General features: G+C 36.2%; 1 protein-coding gene across 1 annotated transcript in view; it reads right to left on the bottom strand.

Moving 5' to 3' along the window:
* The window catches only part of TLL1 (tolloid like 1), a 135,148-nt gene that overhangs the window by 24,325 nt on the left and 93,579 nt on the right, over positions 1-17,244 (bottom strand). The window contains exons 11-15 of the mRNA XM_062574705.1: positions 13,660-13,762; positions 11,641-11,757; positions 10,424-10,569; positions 3,877-4,072; positions 2,279-2,404 (exon numbers count right to left, since the gene is read on the bottom strand). Coding sequence (XP_062430689.1) covers positions 2,279-2,404; positions 3,877-4,072; positions 10,424-10,569; positions 11,641-11,757; positions 13,660-13,762 — 688 coding nt within the window. The remainder of the gene's footprint in view (positions 1-2,278; positions 2,405-3,876; positions 4,073-10,423; positions 10,570-11,640; positions 11,758-13,659; positions 13,763-17,244) is intronic.

The following is a 17,244-nucleotide window of genomic DNA, read 5'->3' on the forward strand; positions in this document are numbered from 1 at the left end:
CTTTTTGCACAGAGGGTAGGGGATGAGGAAGTAATGAGATTTGCAGGGATGCTCAGTTATTCTCCATTCATACCATTACGTAACTGTGACAGCAGTGGAAGTCTTCGACAAATCTCTTTCTGAGATGATGATCTTCGGAAGCAGAGCCACTTCCTTCTTCCAAAGGCTACGTATTAAAGCTGACTGCTTACTTGAACATACTGAAAACTGGCTATTTCCACCTAGCTGGCAGTCTCGCATGCCACGCTTATACAAACATACATGGGAGAACTCACCAGTTCCTGTACCAGGGCACACTTGGCCCACTCAGACATGTCAGCCTTCCTTCTGGTGCCCTGCTTTCCATGCAGTGGACCATGCTTTCCATGCAGATTATGTAAACATAATCTAACTGGGATCGCATCTCAGTGTTTCAAAAGAGCCACATGTCTTGAGATCACGCTCAGATGACACAGGTTGGTCCCCAAACGGTTTAACATGAATAAAGACTACAGCTGGCTACTGGTTTTCAGTTTGCTTTTCAACATTACTCCATTTTTCCTTTAGCTCATGTTGGGAAACACAGTAGCACTGAAAAATTCTTAAGACCTTTTGCTCTACTATGCTGCAGTAAGGGAAATTTGGGTCAGACCAGCATCAAAGAGGAACAGAAATTTCCAGTTCATGCCAACATTGCAATGAACTACAGAGCAGAGTTTCTGAGTTGGAGGCTTCCACTCTGGCACCATATGTGAAATAAAATAGCCAAGCCACCTCCTTGATTGTGACAACACAGTAATTTTAATTCATGAATCTAAGTTAATATCTACATATAGTGCTACATCATGTGGAACAAAAGCACTTTTAGGGACAGTTCAGAATTTTTGCTCCATGTCACACTGCACAAGTAGACCTGTCCTTAGAATGACTCCTCCCTTTGCCAGAGCTACTTTTCTGTTTGAGTATTGGGAAAGCATGCCTTGCCTATTTTGGGGAGGCAGAGGGAAGAGTTTTCTGAAAGACTTCTGATCTTCCCTAATACTCTGACTCATATCATCAGGCAGACTAAACCAAATTCCTTACAGTCTTGGGCTGATGATCAAAGGATCTACCTCTGCTCAATGGCCCCTATCAAATTTGCCTCGTTTTCTGCACATTGCCCTCTATGTAGAGATCTAACATGACAGATTTATTGGAATACACTGTTTTTTTCAATATGCTTGCCATTAAATTTGAGGTGGGGGGTGGAGACAAAGCTCTTGATGACAGCTGCAGTCTATCACACCAAAAGTTTCAGACCATCACTTAGCCTCCCCAAAAAGCAATCAAACTAAAAAAAAGTGCCAACCCTACAAAGAAACTAACCAAAAATTTCAACAATTGTGACAAACCATGACTGAAAAGAACAGGGATTTGGGAAAAAAATAAAATAGAAAAATAAAGACTTGTGAATAACATCTAAATAATATCAAGCTACAAAATGCTATAATACAGAGCACTTCACTTTTCAACCTCCATTTGCTACTGAAGCACAGCCAGATGAACAGCAGTAATCTGTGCTACTCCCAAACTTACTGATGTTTAAGAAATAAAATCAAACTATCATTACTATGTAATGATCAAGAGCTTTTGCTTCTTTCCTTTGATATCAAACATCTATAGCACACAAAAGCTTATCTCTGTCTAATCCTATGTTTGCTCAGGCTTCCATTGTGAGGATTTTATTTCTCTAAACTACTATTCAAATAAACTTTGCTCACCCTAAAATTTGGAATTTGTTTCCCACAAGAAGTACACAATCTGACTGGGACTGGGGACGATTTTTCTGATTTTTGAGTTAGAATAAAGGAATCTGTTTTTCAGACCAGCAGGCTCCCCTGTCACCACACTATGGTCAGAAGTAATCAGATGGATAATTAAATATTCTAATTATGAAATAGTGGCACCCTGCTATGCTGATAATTCTCTCCTTACATATGGAGTGAGACTGCACTTTAATGAGGATGAATAATGTAATAAGTGGTCTGTGAAAATATGAAGTAACAAAGTCTTGCTTTGCACCATTTCCAATTAACTAACAAATTTTGAGAAGTTAAATCAGTGATAAACACTAAATGAAGATAACTGTTGTGGATAGACAGTACTCCAGTATCACTACTTAAAAGGGAACATCTCTTTTCCAAACTGGGTTCCATAGGTCTCATATTATTAGTATTCAGCATATGAAAGGTGTCTGGTTTCATTCAAGCAATAACACACTACAAGCTGTAATATTTTGTAAATTGGCAATGTACTATACCTTCACAACTCTTTTTGTCAGGACCAAGTTCATAGCCAGGATCACAGGCGCACTGGTAACTGCCCAGAGTATTTACACAACGCTGCTCACAACCACCATTGTCAGGTTTGGCACATTCATCTTCCTCTGCCAAGACAGGGAAGAATGCAAAATGTGTTAAATAATTACCTTCCCCAGCCGTAATTTGCTGAACCAATGTTAAGCCAGCAAGCTGTATGCATGCCATTATAAGGTGCACCGCGTAACAAACTGTGGCTGCTGACTAGAGTATTTTCAAATGCTAAGGAGATCTGCAATGGAGAAAATAAAACTTATGTTCTTTTTTACAACAAAACCTACTGACAGCTGCAGACCTAATTTATAAGCACTTTGTGGCCAACATACAATAATTTAGGCAGCAGCAATCTAAGGGTTCTGTGGAGTACTGAAAGAAAGATTGAAAATCCACAGCAGGGTCATTTGAAGGGCACTTCATCTCCCACAGAATCAATTCGTGCACTACCCTGAATTCATACTCAAAAACGGATTAACAGAATCCTCAAATCCCAGGTTTTCATTCTACTGATATTAAAGTGAACAAAATGCATCAGGGATGGGGGAGGGAAAGGAATAATTTATCTCTACTAGCTATAAAGTATGCCTATGAGATTCATTGTTGAAATATTCCTAAGATGTTAAAATTTGTTTCCTTGCACCAGGATCAGTAATTTATTAAGAATAAAACAGCTCTCCCACTATTACATGTACAGCCCTCAAGGTTTTAATTTGGCTACAGCAAGAACTGATGATTAGGGTGAGAAAATCCCTAACAGTTAGGGTGAGGTAACCCTTAGCTTGTGGCTCTGTAAGGGATTCTGGTGATGACTTGCATCTCAAGGGCAACACAAGGGCCACAGCTCTGCTACTGGTTGTGACCGTGCAGCTGGCAGGACAGGTAGGAATTAAAAACTTCCCGTGGAACAACTACTGCAGATGTGAGTGCAGATAGACTGCAAGGGTGTGTGTCATGTTATTTCCTCCCTGGAATAAGCAGAGTCTGGAGGAAGACTGTGGTGTGGTGCTACTGGTCACTGTACGATTTCTCAGATGTAATTTTTGATGTTTTTGTTTGTTTTTTAATCTTGCTTATGGAAAATAAATGGACAATGAACTTCATTCAGTAGAGTGATTAGAAAAAGACAACCAATTTTCCATGTAGGCAGAAAGAAAAGATCTTAATAGCAAAGATCTGGCTGTCTCTATTGTGATCATACTATTTCATGTTATGTTTCACAACATAATAAACCCAGAAATTACATTTTGTTAAAGACGATTCAAAACTAAACTGATTATTTGAATCTGAAGAGAGTAGGAAAATACATTAAATATGATCCTTCATTGAATGTCCATTTTCTGGACATATTCACAAGGAGGTTGAAATACCTCCAAATCCTTTTGATTTGGTAAAATTGCATGCACAGGTTAAAATATATTGAAAGCAGTACAGAACTGATTTTAGTAAGAAGAGAATATAAAAAATATTTTTAATCTATCATTGTTCTTCAACTACAAAACCAAATAAGCAATTCACAATTCCCCAAATATGCTTTACCATTTACCTTTAAAAAAGTTAGCAGCAAACCCTGCTTTGTTAACTGTTCCATCAGAAACAAACTTCATCCACAGGGTATTAGAGGTAGATCTAATGTCTTCTGGCTTGTCATAGCCACAAAAGTGACCAATTAAAGGACTGTTTTCATTCATTCCATCTCGGATTTCCAAGTAGTCATATGCACAGTTGTCATGTCGTTCAATCTGTAAATAATAATAATAATAATAAAATTTTATGTGTTCTGTTTAGGCTTGACCATTAACTTCAAGTATTAATCTGCTGATGAAGTTCTCATCTCTGGTTAGTGTTGGTAAACCTGTAGGGTGAAAAAAAAAATAAGATGCATTGCTGGACTTTTTTTTTAACTACACTTGTATTTTTAAAAAAAGAAGAAAAATTTTCTGAGATGTTTATGCAGGATACAGTCTAATTGGAAGAAATTAACTACAAGTACAAGCTCACCTCTAAGCTTCCTACTATCCTAATTCCTGCTCTGAATTCAAGTAAAGCCCTTTTTTCCCTTCATGTATATCCTAGCATGCAAGATTAGTAATTCACCAACAAATCAGGTCAGAAATATTAATCTGTTTTGAAATTATTAAAGGGCTTCATTTTGATTGAATGAAAAATATTTTTGGATAGTATTAGCTTGTATTGTTTCATATGATTAATTCTAATTATTTTATTTTTTCCTTTTATCTTCAATAAGGGGGAAAATTTTGCATTTATCTTGATAAATGACCCACTAATGCTGCAAGGTAACTGTAAATACTAGTAGTGCATTAAGAATTTGGGGCATCTGAAGAATTAGAGAGGCAGAAATGATCCAAACCTACTTCTAAAATTATCATCTGTTAAGCAGTAACCAGAGGATGAAAAACATTATCATTGTTTTTCCTCAGCTGATGGGTCTGGTTTCTGTTCCGTGATTCCTGATTTCAGGTGTCATCTTCTAACCTTCCGGGTCAGCAAGTGAATCTTTGCATATTGTCAGAAAAACCTACCGAGGGCAGAACACCTAAAAATGTGCATTTCATTTAAACTTCCTGCTAGATGACATCCAAGCACAGACTAGCACAGGAGTGCGTATGTGTACGCTTCTAATTGTGCAGCATATCTTATACTCTCTTCCTAATAGCATGCGGAGAGTCAGTCAGAGCAGGAACTGCACCAGAGGAGACGGCAGCAGCAGCCTGAGCATGATCCTATCCAGAGCCCAGATAATTATGCCGGTCTTTATGGAGACAGAGTCTTTCCCAACAGAATTAAAAATCTTTTGATTGATGTCATTTTACCACAGAATTACTTCACATCCTTATGTAACAGCATCTTAGCTACAAAATAATCAACTAATCCCAAGCATTCAAAATAAATTGGATAGGAAAACTAGTTTTGAGCAAGTGGCTGAATCGAGTAGGTTTGATTTTCTGAGGGGGGAGGGGCTGGAGAAGGTGATTCAAATTCAACACAGTACATGCAAATTCTGCTAAAATTTAAGTCAAAACCAGACCAACCCCCCCCCCCCAAATTCACCTCTTACTCTTGGACAGAACTTCTCATTCAGAAACCAAACAGTTAGTGCAACAGGCAGCTGAGAGTGTGCCCTGATGGTGTATTATGACCAATACTAAGCTCAGTAACCACTACACACTAAGAAGCTTTCATTTAGCACATTAGGATTTCTGCTTCATTTATGTAAGAGGGAAAACTTGGGGGAAGGGCTGTTTGATTTTGTTTCATTTTAATACCATCAAAATATGGCACTTGCACACAAAATTCTCTCCAACTTTCTGATTCTTCAAGCACTTAAATATGCAATTTTCTCACATTTACTTCTCTGGCACAATCCATATTGCCGTTTTCAGTAATACCTCAGCTATTTGCTCATGCATAGCACTGGTCCAGAGCTAGGGAGATGAGTAAGGCCATGAAGTCAGGGGATGCAAGCTATTACTGACCTTCAGCAGCAGCTGCATGTTTGCAGCTACTGAGATCAGCCATGTATCTACCTGAGCACTGATAATCTTTGACACACTAACACTGATACCAGATTTTCATTAACCTAAAAAGTAAAGTTTAAGTACATCACATCACATTCCAACTTGAAACAAATAAAACCCACTTGTTATCTCAGTAAAAATAATACTCCACTCAGACACAGAAATAAGTGAGCTGGTCCAAAGCCCACTGACAGCAATGAAGGAATTGTGTATTTTCCCACCATAAGTTTGGGAAACTTCGCAACTCAAAATTTCTAATTTAACAGTTGTTTTTGACATGCTTCTCATCTTCTATAGCAGAGTGTGGAAACTATTACTTTTTAGATGCCAAGTGCACCTCTAAGTAACATGTATCCAACTCCCATTGAAGTGAAATTCTAGTTTCTTTTCCAAGAATCATCTTTTATTTCTGGAAAGATGACAAATACAAAACTATTTTAGATAATGGTAAGTTGCTAAACTTTCAAAGACTATAAAAATTAACCAATTTATAAAGTGCTATTGATTTCCAGTAAAACAATTCAAAGAGGTGACCATTTCACCATCGTATGTACTACTACTCCAAGTGATGCCATCATCATCAACATTTTATATTGAGAGATTACACCTACATATAAAAAACTAAGATATAAGTAGAGTGTTTTTTGAGAAACAGAACTAGTGTTAAGGCCTTTGGTAATCAACAAATAACAATGAATTTAAAATGTGTTTTGTTCACCTGAATCTCAGGTTTTAGGGTTTTATGTCATCTGGGAACATAGTCATATAAGGATCTGTTACACTTGCAGTAACTCTCTTATTCTTCCAATTACAAAGAGAGAAAATTTCCTCAGCTAAATGAAAGAACTTCCCACGTATTTTAGTGGTGGCTGGATCGATCTCATAAGCCTTATTTATTGGAGCATTATAACATTAAACCAGTGAAGTTTTATGTGGATAATATGGAAATTGTTAGCAGATGCAAAAATGTATAAACAAACAGGTTTTACAGAAAAATACAGCACTAACTAAAATGATCTGAAAGCTTAGAAGAAACAGTGTTTGAACTGTATGGGAAAACTGAGTTGAAAAGATGACAGCAAAATTCTTCAAGACAAGTACATAAGCACAAGGGGGAAAAAAAAAAAAAAAAAAAAGAGATCCACAACCTCTCATGGTGAAATAGAAAAACAGAGAAAATGGCTGCGTGTCTCTAAAATACTTAAAATTTGGTAGGATATAAAGTTTTACATCTCTGACTACACATATATACTGTTCCACATCACCTGCAATCAAACTTGACAAGAACCACACAGAGTGAGCACGTGAAATTGTTCTTCTAAAATATCCAAGCGTGCTTCCGGAGATCGAAAAGGTCTCCTGAAGGTGGGGCAAGCACGCAAAGATGCACAGCTGAAACATTTATACATATGTTTACCTGGAATAAATAAAAAAGGAGGGAGCCCTCTCCTCCAAGACTCTGAAACACTGAGTCAAGTCTATGCTCAACTAGATTCATTCTGATATGGGAGAAGTAGTGCAACTGCACTGTTTACTAGGCTATTATTTAGCGGATATGATATCCATTCTCACTTAACACAAGCAACCTTCTCAACATTCATTTTCACAAAAAAATGAAAATTCTTTGCTCATAGTTCCAGGTATGAAAATTAAAAAATACATAATATAGATACCTTAGACTAAAATATACCTGGTTAAAAATTCCAGACTATCTTTAGTACTGCTCCTCAACAGAAAAGTGGTGTGTGTGTGGGGGGCGGGGGAGTGTGCATGTGTGTACGTACACACCCACACATCTATCAGGAGAAGAGGGTTTCAGGAGCAAATTCAGGAGCCATAACATTTCAGAAGAAAGCTTCAAATGAATTTTTGCCATTGTTGATTTCTTTGTTGATACAGTCAAACCCCAGTTTGGTTTACAGACTAGTTAGAAAAAGGGAGGAAGTGTTCCTAATGGAATCTTTAATACCAGTCCTTCAGAAGATCAGCTAAATCCTATTCCCTGACTTATGTAAAAAATAATTTAAATGAACATAATCTGCACTGAGATTAACAGGGCTACTCAAATGAGGAAAATTAATACAGCTTGGCTCTATATGCCCTCTGGATTGTCTACATATCCTCTGGACTGGCTGGTGAGACTGGCTGCTGATAGAAGCTTTTTAAATAAATAAAAATAGCAAAGAGACCAATAGTCCTTTTTTAAAGAATTATACACTAACAACAATAAATCTAAAAGATGGAGTTTCCAGTCCAAACATCTTTTCTGCTGTCCTCTAGATACTGTAAAGTGTAGCTTCCGATCAAGCAGACAAGTTAGAAAGGGCAGTCTTACACTCAGTGGAAAATGTATTGCCCACAGCAGGCAAAACAAGATGACTCACTGATACAGTTTGAAATTCTCAGCTTTTCTGGTGCTTTCATTTCAGAGTGGAGGTTATTTATACAGTTATTTTTTCTAGCATTAAATATGGATAATGAGAATTCCTCATACTTAAATGTACCTTTCAAAGGCCAGAGAAGTAATTTTCTCACAAACACACTGCAATAAGTCTTTGGCTTGACATTTACAATTTTTGATCTAAGCTGGCATGAAGAACTGTGATTTTTAAACAAGTTTTTGTTTTGCTGGGCAATGCACCAACGATTCAGTCCAGAAAGGGACTTAGTACCAAAACACAGAGCACTGCAACACCTACATTGAGCCACTTGGATCTGAAATGGAAATTGAACCCTATTGTAAGTGTCTAGGCAGGGCACTTCAGAGCAGTTTCCAAAACAACTCTCATTCTCGGTAGGGAGCCATGGGGACTGGCCAAAAAGAAACGCTGAAAAGAGATATCTGAGAAGCCTTGTGCCGTTCTGGGGCACTTCATCTGATGCTCAAGGGCAGTACTCTTGCCACAACTCAGACTCTCCCTGGAAAAGTCTTTGCCTTTCAAGTTCCTACCATTAGAGACTTTTTCCCCTTTAAAACACATCTAGCAGAGATGCTAACTCTCAGTTCTTTTTACCTGAGACTAGCACTCAACTGTATTCCTGTTCAATTTCCTCTTGCTTCTTGGGAGATGTCAGTCCACACATTTTGTCTCTAGAGAGTGCCCTAATACTAAACTAGGGAAGAACTGAAATACAAAATTTCTTCTCATTGCGGCCTTAACTGTTAACCTACCAATTCACGCTCTCACTTCCTGGTCCACTGCCTGTAACTCTTTTCTATTGGTGAGGCATGAAAGTATCCAAACTTGCAAAGCGCATATATGATTTTGCGATTAGAGAAAAGTCCCAAAGTGTAAGAAACAGTGCCAAGGTGAAACAGAACCTGGGTCTGTTCAAGAGATAACAGACTATGCATGTAGATCAATACTGAGCATTTGCTTGGAAGATACCTACTATGTCAAGTCTCTTTTGCAGGGAAAATATGCAGAAGCATAACACTATTTCCAGGGACAGCACTGAAGAATTCGGAGCAACAATGGCGGATTAGAAAAGCTCCATATCTAGGCAGTAAGTTATATAAACTGAGGAAAAACATTGTCTATTTTCAACACTGCTTGAAAAGAGATATTAACATCCTATTTTAAGTAACCTTGAGCCAACATAAGCAAAAAGACTCTGAGTTGAGAAAGTACATTTTATCTGGTCTAGGGTGGACATTAATTCAGGATACAAGAAAGTTAAATTTAAGTAGAATCTGCAAAATTATAAAAAAAAGTTTTCACTGTTTATATTCATAACTGCTAATAAAGCCATAAATATTTGTTATCTCATGCTCAGAACTTTCAGTCGTATGGAAGTGCGCCATACACCTGAAGTCTGTCCATAAGACTAAAATTACAGGTTGAAAATCATATATTTATGACAGCTATGATTAGCATATAAGTGTACCATAAAACTGGAAAATTTATATAAAATATGTACACACTGTTCCTCATCTCATTACTACTGGGACATACTCAAGACAAACTAGGTATATTACTAAATTTATACAGGAACAAGTCAGTGTATAATGTATGTATTAAAAAGACATATGAAATATTATTTTCCTTGTTACAGACGAGTTTACCATTCTTTAGCAATGTTTACACAGATATATGCAAGAGAGACTTAAATAAGACTCACCATAGTTTTCTTTCCCTCTTTAAATATAGGTTTGTAAACTGAATTTAAATAGCCTTTTTTTTCCCTCGTAACAGAAGCCAAAAAACAGTGGTTTCTTTCTGGATAGATTTTGTCTTTTAGCACTAAAGTACAACAACCCTATTATTTAACAGAGTACTAAAGTAGCTTTATTGAACTAGGTTATGCATTTGTTTAACAGCAAGTATAGTCAGTACTTTAAACTTTCCAATTCAAATAACACAGATAAAAACCTTTAATCTTCTTGAAAATTTCTGCAAAAAGAAAGGTCTCACATAGAGAAAAATTCAATTCTGGAGGTTATTTTCATACAGAATTCTTAAATTCTACCATAGGTTTAATGAGGATTCCATTCAATGTCACTAAATGTGACATCCACTAGATGGTTTTCTAGGATCAGTTAAAAAGCTTTACCTCAAACGCTTGAAAGGTTAATCCTACATTGTAGTTTTCTGACACCGTTATTTTCCACACACATTCCTTCATTGGTCTGTAGTCATCAGGATAATTGGGAGATTGGATCTGGCCTTCGTTTTTGTGGATTTCACCCCCACAGATAGCTGATAAAAGCATAAAATTCCAAGTATACTGTCAACAATGACATTTTCCATCCCCATGCCCAAACAGGCATTTTTACACCCCTTAAAAAAAAAAACAAACAAAAAGACACAAACACAATGAGGAGTTTATTTTGGAAAAGATTTGAAGTCTATCAAGGACAAAATATTGCAATCAAAGTCTGTTTAAACCACTACATATTTTTCACTTTACAAACATAATTCATCCTTCCTAATAGCGCTAAATTTTTTTTTTTAAAAGAAGTTCAGGAAGACTGCTATTACCAGCAGCACCATTGATAATCTGGATCTATACGTTTTTCAGAATATATTTAAAAGGTCAAAACAATTAGATTTTTTGTTCACCGTTGAAATATACCTAGTATACATTCCTAATTAAAATCTACTAACCTTTATAAAGAGACAATTGAGAGAGAAAGTTCATCTATACACAAATTTTTGACCTACAGGTTATCAGTTCAAGCTTACACTGAATTTGAAGAAATAGCCAATGTAAATAAATATTTTCATGAGGACTACTAAAAGTAAATGTATGTTTATGTGATCAGAACAAATCATGTAAATACTTTTGAGTATCAGTTAAATCATACAGTTTATTACCACAGATTCAATCTTTAAGAAGGTTATATTTTAAACAGGTGAATGCTGACTTACTAACGTACTCAGTCTGTAGGAGGATCTCTGTTAGGTAATCCTCGAGCATACAGAAAACTCAAATCAGATTTTGTAAAGAATAACTAGAAAGTACTTGAGAATTACTTCCCCACCCAGAGGGGAAAAAGAAAAATCACATTTAGGTTAATCAAACAACAAGCAAGAAATGCTTATAAACATCATTAATGGGGTCCTTGGAAAAGAGACAACCTGAAGTCTGACCACATAAAGAGCAGCAAAATGTTTTATCTAGTAAGTTTATGCCTCCAACTGTCTCTTTTAGTAATAAAATATCAATTTTGCATTAAGTTATTTCTGAATTATTTTAAAAATCCTAAAGGCATCTGGTTAACAGTTTGTCCCAGAATTAAGTCATTTCTAATATTTTAAGCGACTTACCTTCATATATTGCTGCAAAACCTTTTCCAACCCAATTGCTGCTGCTGCGGAACTCAATCCACATTCTACTGTCCGTAGACGCGAGGACTTCTGGCAGTTTGTCACCACAAAACCTGCCTAAAAACATGCAACCAGTAACTGCATTTTCTGTCGCCTCTGAAGCCAAATGCTGCAAACATTTATATATATATGTTTAGCATTATAAACAGGAGTATCATAACCAACTCAGTGGAACTATTCACACACAGCTAAGTACATGTGTTTCTGCAGATCAGGACCTACATACACAAAGATTTTATAATAAAAGCTTTCATTAATTCTTTTCACTGCTCTCAGGCTCAAGAGTCCAAGTAGAAAAACTTAGCAGAATCAGGGAGAAAATAGATTGTTGTGGATTGCTTCTATACATACATATCCAGGCATTTTAAAGGGGTAAAGTTAGCGCTAATCTTAAGGGAAAGTAATCTAGGTCACAATAACACTGCTCAACACCATCATGTCTCTTTAAACACCAAAGAGATTTAAAAACTAACATCCAAATAACCCTAGACTACATAATCTTCTTAAATTCATCCTAGGTGGATGAAATTTATGTTTGTCTAGGCAGTAGAGGGGGAAAAGGAGAAAAGGGTAGTTACTGTCTGGCCTTTTTTTTTTTTTTTTTCATTTCTTTTCAATGACCCCAAAAAGCACTGTTTACAAAAAAAAAAAAAAAAAAAAAAAAAAAAAAAAATCTATTCTCTGTATCCACTTCCTTTTTTTTTTTTTTTTTTATTGTTGCTTTTTAATTGGGGTAATGAGGATGCTAATAAATAGTTTTAGTCTTCATTCTAAAAAACAAACAAACAACTGACCAAGAAGCATCTCCTGTTTCCTGTGGTCTGAAATCCCCAGTTTAAATCACAGCAGATCACAGAATGTCAAATTTGGCCTCTTGATTAGGCTACTGCTATTCATTCTGAAACCCATGGAACTAATAAAAAGTTCCAGTTTTGAGGAAGCGAAAAAGTTAACCTTCTTTAGGATTGTTTAAATATAAAGATTTTGCTTTTTGAGGACATATTTCCCCCAAAAAATGTATAGTCCATAAACTACAGGTGGTCATATATACACATATCACTTGGACAACGTGGGATATAATTATGTGAACTTTTGTACAAACACAAAAGTATACGTATATCAAAATAAGTTAATTTAGTCCAATATTGGTATCTCATCCTTTAGAAGGACTTTCTTCTGGACTTTGTTAGTTTAAGGATTAAAATCCAATAATGTAGAGCTTGAGATTTTAGCCTATTTAAAAGCAACAATGAAAAAGTCAGTATTGTTTTAGTGTACACTGCCTGCAACCTGCAGCTAGAATTAACCAACAAATGTCCCTTTTTCTTCAATAGTAAAGTGCAAAGCAGCTATGGACAAAGTATACCACGATCTAAAAGTGGCATGATGGGATTTGAAATCTCACCAATCCTCTGAATTAAGAATGGCTGCAGTTTTCTGAGTTACAGCTCTAAGACTTAATTCGTTATTGCTTTTTATGTCCTTTGTATAGAGCATAAAGTTTTTCCTCTTCTCTCATAATTAAAAAAAATACAGAAACAAAACAAGTAAGTAAAACTCTAGAGCAGGTGACCCCTTGTGCAGCACATCACATGCTCTACAAATTTCTTGTTACATGCTCTACAGATTTGTCTGTATACTATTTCCACATTTCTATAAACAAAATTATGGCAACTTCCTACCTTAATACCCATAAGCAAAGCAAAAGTTTTGTAGTTTTCATCTTTCCATATGCAAAGCTCAATATCATTTGGTTACAATGAAATGAAAGCTTGTTTATGTGAGCCTATTTAAGTTTCCTCCCCAATTTAGTTACAATACTCATTCAGTTCAATGGTCCACAGGATTTGGACCTTGCCTGCTACCCACAGTACTTTTTAGGATGTCGCTAAACTATAGACAGTGCAGCATTCAACAGTTTCAATAGTTTTCAATAGTTGCAATTCAACAGTTGCATACCAAGCAGAGGTGATTTTCTCCAGTAGCCATCTCTTACTTCAATATAGTCATACCAACAGAGACTGCTCTTGTAAAGGTCCATTGTGGTGAAGTTTAAAACAATCTGCAATCAGAGGAGAACAGCACGACACCTAATTAAATCGTTAGTGGTTAGTACCAGAAGATTAGCCTAACAGCATTCTGCAGAACCAAAAACACAGTGGCCACCTGTAAAAATGTTCCAACTGTCTAAACGCTTAACTACTCTTCAATTATTCTCACAGGATGTAAAAAGTTGTATGGGAACACTAAAAATATTTATTTAACCTTATGTATTTGAGGAAGGTTTAAGATGGCCTATGCAATTGTAACTGCTCACGGGGCACTTTTAACTGAGAAACACTTATATGAGAATTATGATGTGGTAAAATAGTTGCTCTAATGTAATTTTAAGTATGGTATTTGATAATTCTGCCAATTCCACTTCCTTTTCATTCTGTAACTATCAGGATCACTGACAGCTATACACAATTTTTTTTTGTTTCTCTTCTACTACTGTTTTCAGAGGATAATTTACTTTCAGACAAGTAATATAGTGACAATATATATGGACAGTAATGCTGAAAGCAATACCAATAAAAATGTATGTAACCTTTTAAACCTTAATGTAACTGTAATAAAGCTTTTTAATAAAGAAATCTGAGTTCTGTGCATTCTCTGAACTTTTGAACTTAGATTCCCAATTTTACTGAGTGCATCCATAAATAGGCATATTTTCAATACATGATATCAAGACTTCTTTAGACCATTTCATAATCTTACTTTGTTTCAGAAATACTAATCTTAAACTGTCATAAACTTGCTCTTGAGCAGGAGCAGGATTGAGCTTGGATCAGCTGCACAACAGCTACAGGCTGGACCCTGACTGGCTGGGACAGTCTTAGAATTATGCTCTGCTGTTTCAGGGATGAGTCAAAACAAGATTAAGAATAATTCATATTTTGTATTATAAAACAGTTCCAATTCATATCCCTTCATTGGATTTAAGTATATTTGGAAAGAGAAAGCATCTTCCTCCAAATCAGTTCCTCGATATACATTAAATATTTCAGATTAACAAAAAACCTTTAGTCACATGAGCATACAGATAGCTTTATTTTAGCTGTGATCCTAGGATCACAGCTAAAATAAATCATTATGATCACAATTGAAACCTGCTATTATAAAGGAAATATGAATTGCAGCACAGTAGCAAGTACCTCACACTGCAAAAATTTATCTCCATGGCAGCCTCTGAAGCAGCTGCATGTGTCAGTTAGAAGGACAAGAATTTATCCTTAGTCCAGCTGCAATAAGGAAATATAACACCAAAGCAATGGGCCAGTCAGATGGAATGGTTTACTTCCATATTTTCTAAATGCACCATGTTTCTCTCTAAAGAAAACAGTAAAATATTAAACTAAAAAGGCAGAAAATTTTCAGGCTCTTCAGTTTTAAAAGATAAAAATACCTGTTGGAGGAAGCTAAATAAAGACAAAATAAAGCTCAGTAGTTTGGTCATCTAGGCGAGATAGCGGAGAGTCATGGTCAAGGCTCTTCTCCAAGCATGTAAAAATGGAAACAATCATTTGTAACTAAACACTTAGTGTCTTTATCTTCAGGCTAACAAAGCATTAGAGGTTCAGTTTTCACTTTTCACAGAAATAAGTATACAATTACATTCTCAAAAATCTCTCATTCTCAAGAGAAAATGGGGAAAAATATTTATTTAATATTAAAACCATTCTCATCTATTCCTATCACTCAGTGCTGACAAGCCATTGACCATTTGCATGGAAAATCCATCTCACGGACGATTCTACCAGCTTTCACCTTTACTGCCATGATCTTAGAGGAAACAGAAAACATCTGTAAGGCCAAACAGCCAGAAGTCCTTTACAGTAAGGCACATTATGCTGGCAGCCACATCCTTGTGGGATGAAGGTATGGGACAGAAAGCATGCCAAGGACCATCATGACAGCACTAAATAAAAGGCTACCTGTTTCGATGCTTGAGTTAGGCCAAATATTTATACCCACAAGCTACTACCACATCCACAAAACCAGCAAAAGGGCTGCTTAAACTGCAGTGCATCACTAGCACTGCGTTCTCTGCAGAAACATTCTGCAAGCAGTTTTGGAACATTTTCAGCGTAGGCGATGCAACAAATACAGCCTGCCTTTCCATTTTCCAGCCCCTTCCCTACTATCATTTTAAGGCCACAAAGGGAAGAAATAATTTAACCTCAGATCCATAAGCAAAGAACATATGCTTTGATATTAGATTGATTCTTTGGATATTCCACAACATTTAGACAATATTTACTCGTGTCTAGAATTGTGATTGGTACTCTGGAACATAAATTCCTGTAATGATGAACAGTCATCAAATTATAAGGTAGGCTTTCATTCTGAGCTCGAAGACCAAAATGGACTAATCTGAAGTCAGACAACAGTTACACAATCCCCTCTCTTTCTTGCAATAGAAATAAGAGAAATAAACATACCTTTTAAAAAAGGATGTGAATCCTTTACATTGGAAGACTTGCAATAATAGATATTACCTTTAGCTATTTTTCTAGCTATTCATATTACCTGCCTCTGGATATAGATTCCTTTTCTCTGAACTTTGAAAATCAAAACAAAGTCCTAATTAAAAAAAGTTTTGAGTAATAATATTTTGCATTATGCAGATAGGGCACGCATTCTTACACTGTAATTTAAGATAATGAAATGTCCTCACGTTTAATCATTCAGTAAACAAGAGCAATTAGAATTTTATTTTTTTATGGAAAATACACCAAATCATCATCTTTAAAAGTAAAGCAGGTAGGGAATTGTGGGTGGGGGGTGGCAACTGTTGAGGTGTTTTTTGTTTATTTTTAATGAAACTGAACTTCTTTGTAGGAACACATTAGTTTTAATGGAAATTTTTGGCAGAAAAAGTTCCTATAGAAGATGGAAAGTGCACTTAACAGCCAGTAACTAAATTATCAGAATAATTTGGTTTAACTAACAGCCCACTGTTTGACTCCCAGGATTTGAAGTTCCAGCCCTCAGACACTTAGAATTTTATTCCAGATTGTCTATATCACCACAAATTCCGCAAGCTAGACTTTAGGAGTTTTAAGTACAATAAATTTCAACAGCAGAGAGATGATTCCAAATGTTCAAGTACAACACATGCTTCGGATGCACTCCGACTGGAGTCTGCTGCAGAGCAAGCATTAGAACCTGGTTTTCTAACTAGCAACCTGCCTTCACTCCAGCAACCTCTGTCTTGCCCTCCAGCTATACAGCTACATTGTCTCTTTGTGTGGCTTTCATTCTCCCATTACCAGCTTTTCACAAAGGTTTTGAAGAAACTTTTTCAATTTTCACAAAATATGAAGTTTTCTTTCCAGTGTAACTGAGAAAATTGATGGAAATCCTTCAATGCCACACTACTCAGTTTCAAAATTATTGCACTACTAATCTAAAAATGGCAAGTGCCATTTAGCACTGGAACAGGTTGCCCAGAGAGGTTGTGGAGTCTCCTCCTCTGGAGATATTTAAGGCCCACCTGGA

Source organism: Rhea pennata, chromosome 4 (genome assembly GCF_028389875.1).
Source record: "Rhea pennata isolate bPtePen1 chromosome 4, bPtePen1.pri, whole genome shotgun sequence".
Classification (NCBI taxonomy): Eukaryota; Metazoa; Chordata; class Aves; order Rheiformes; family Rheidae; genus Rhea; species Rhea pennata.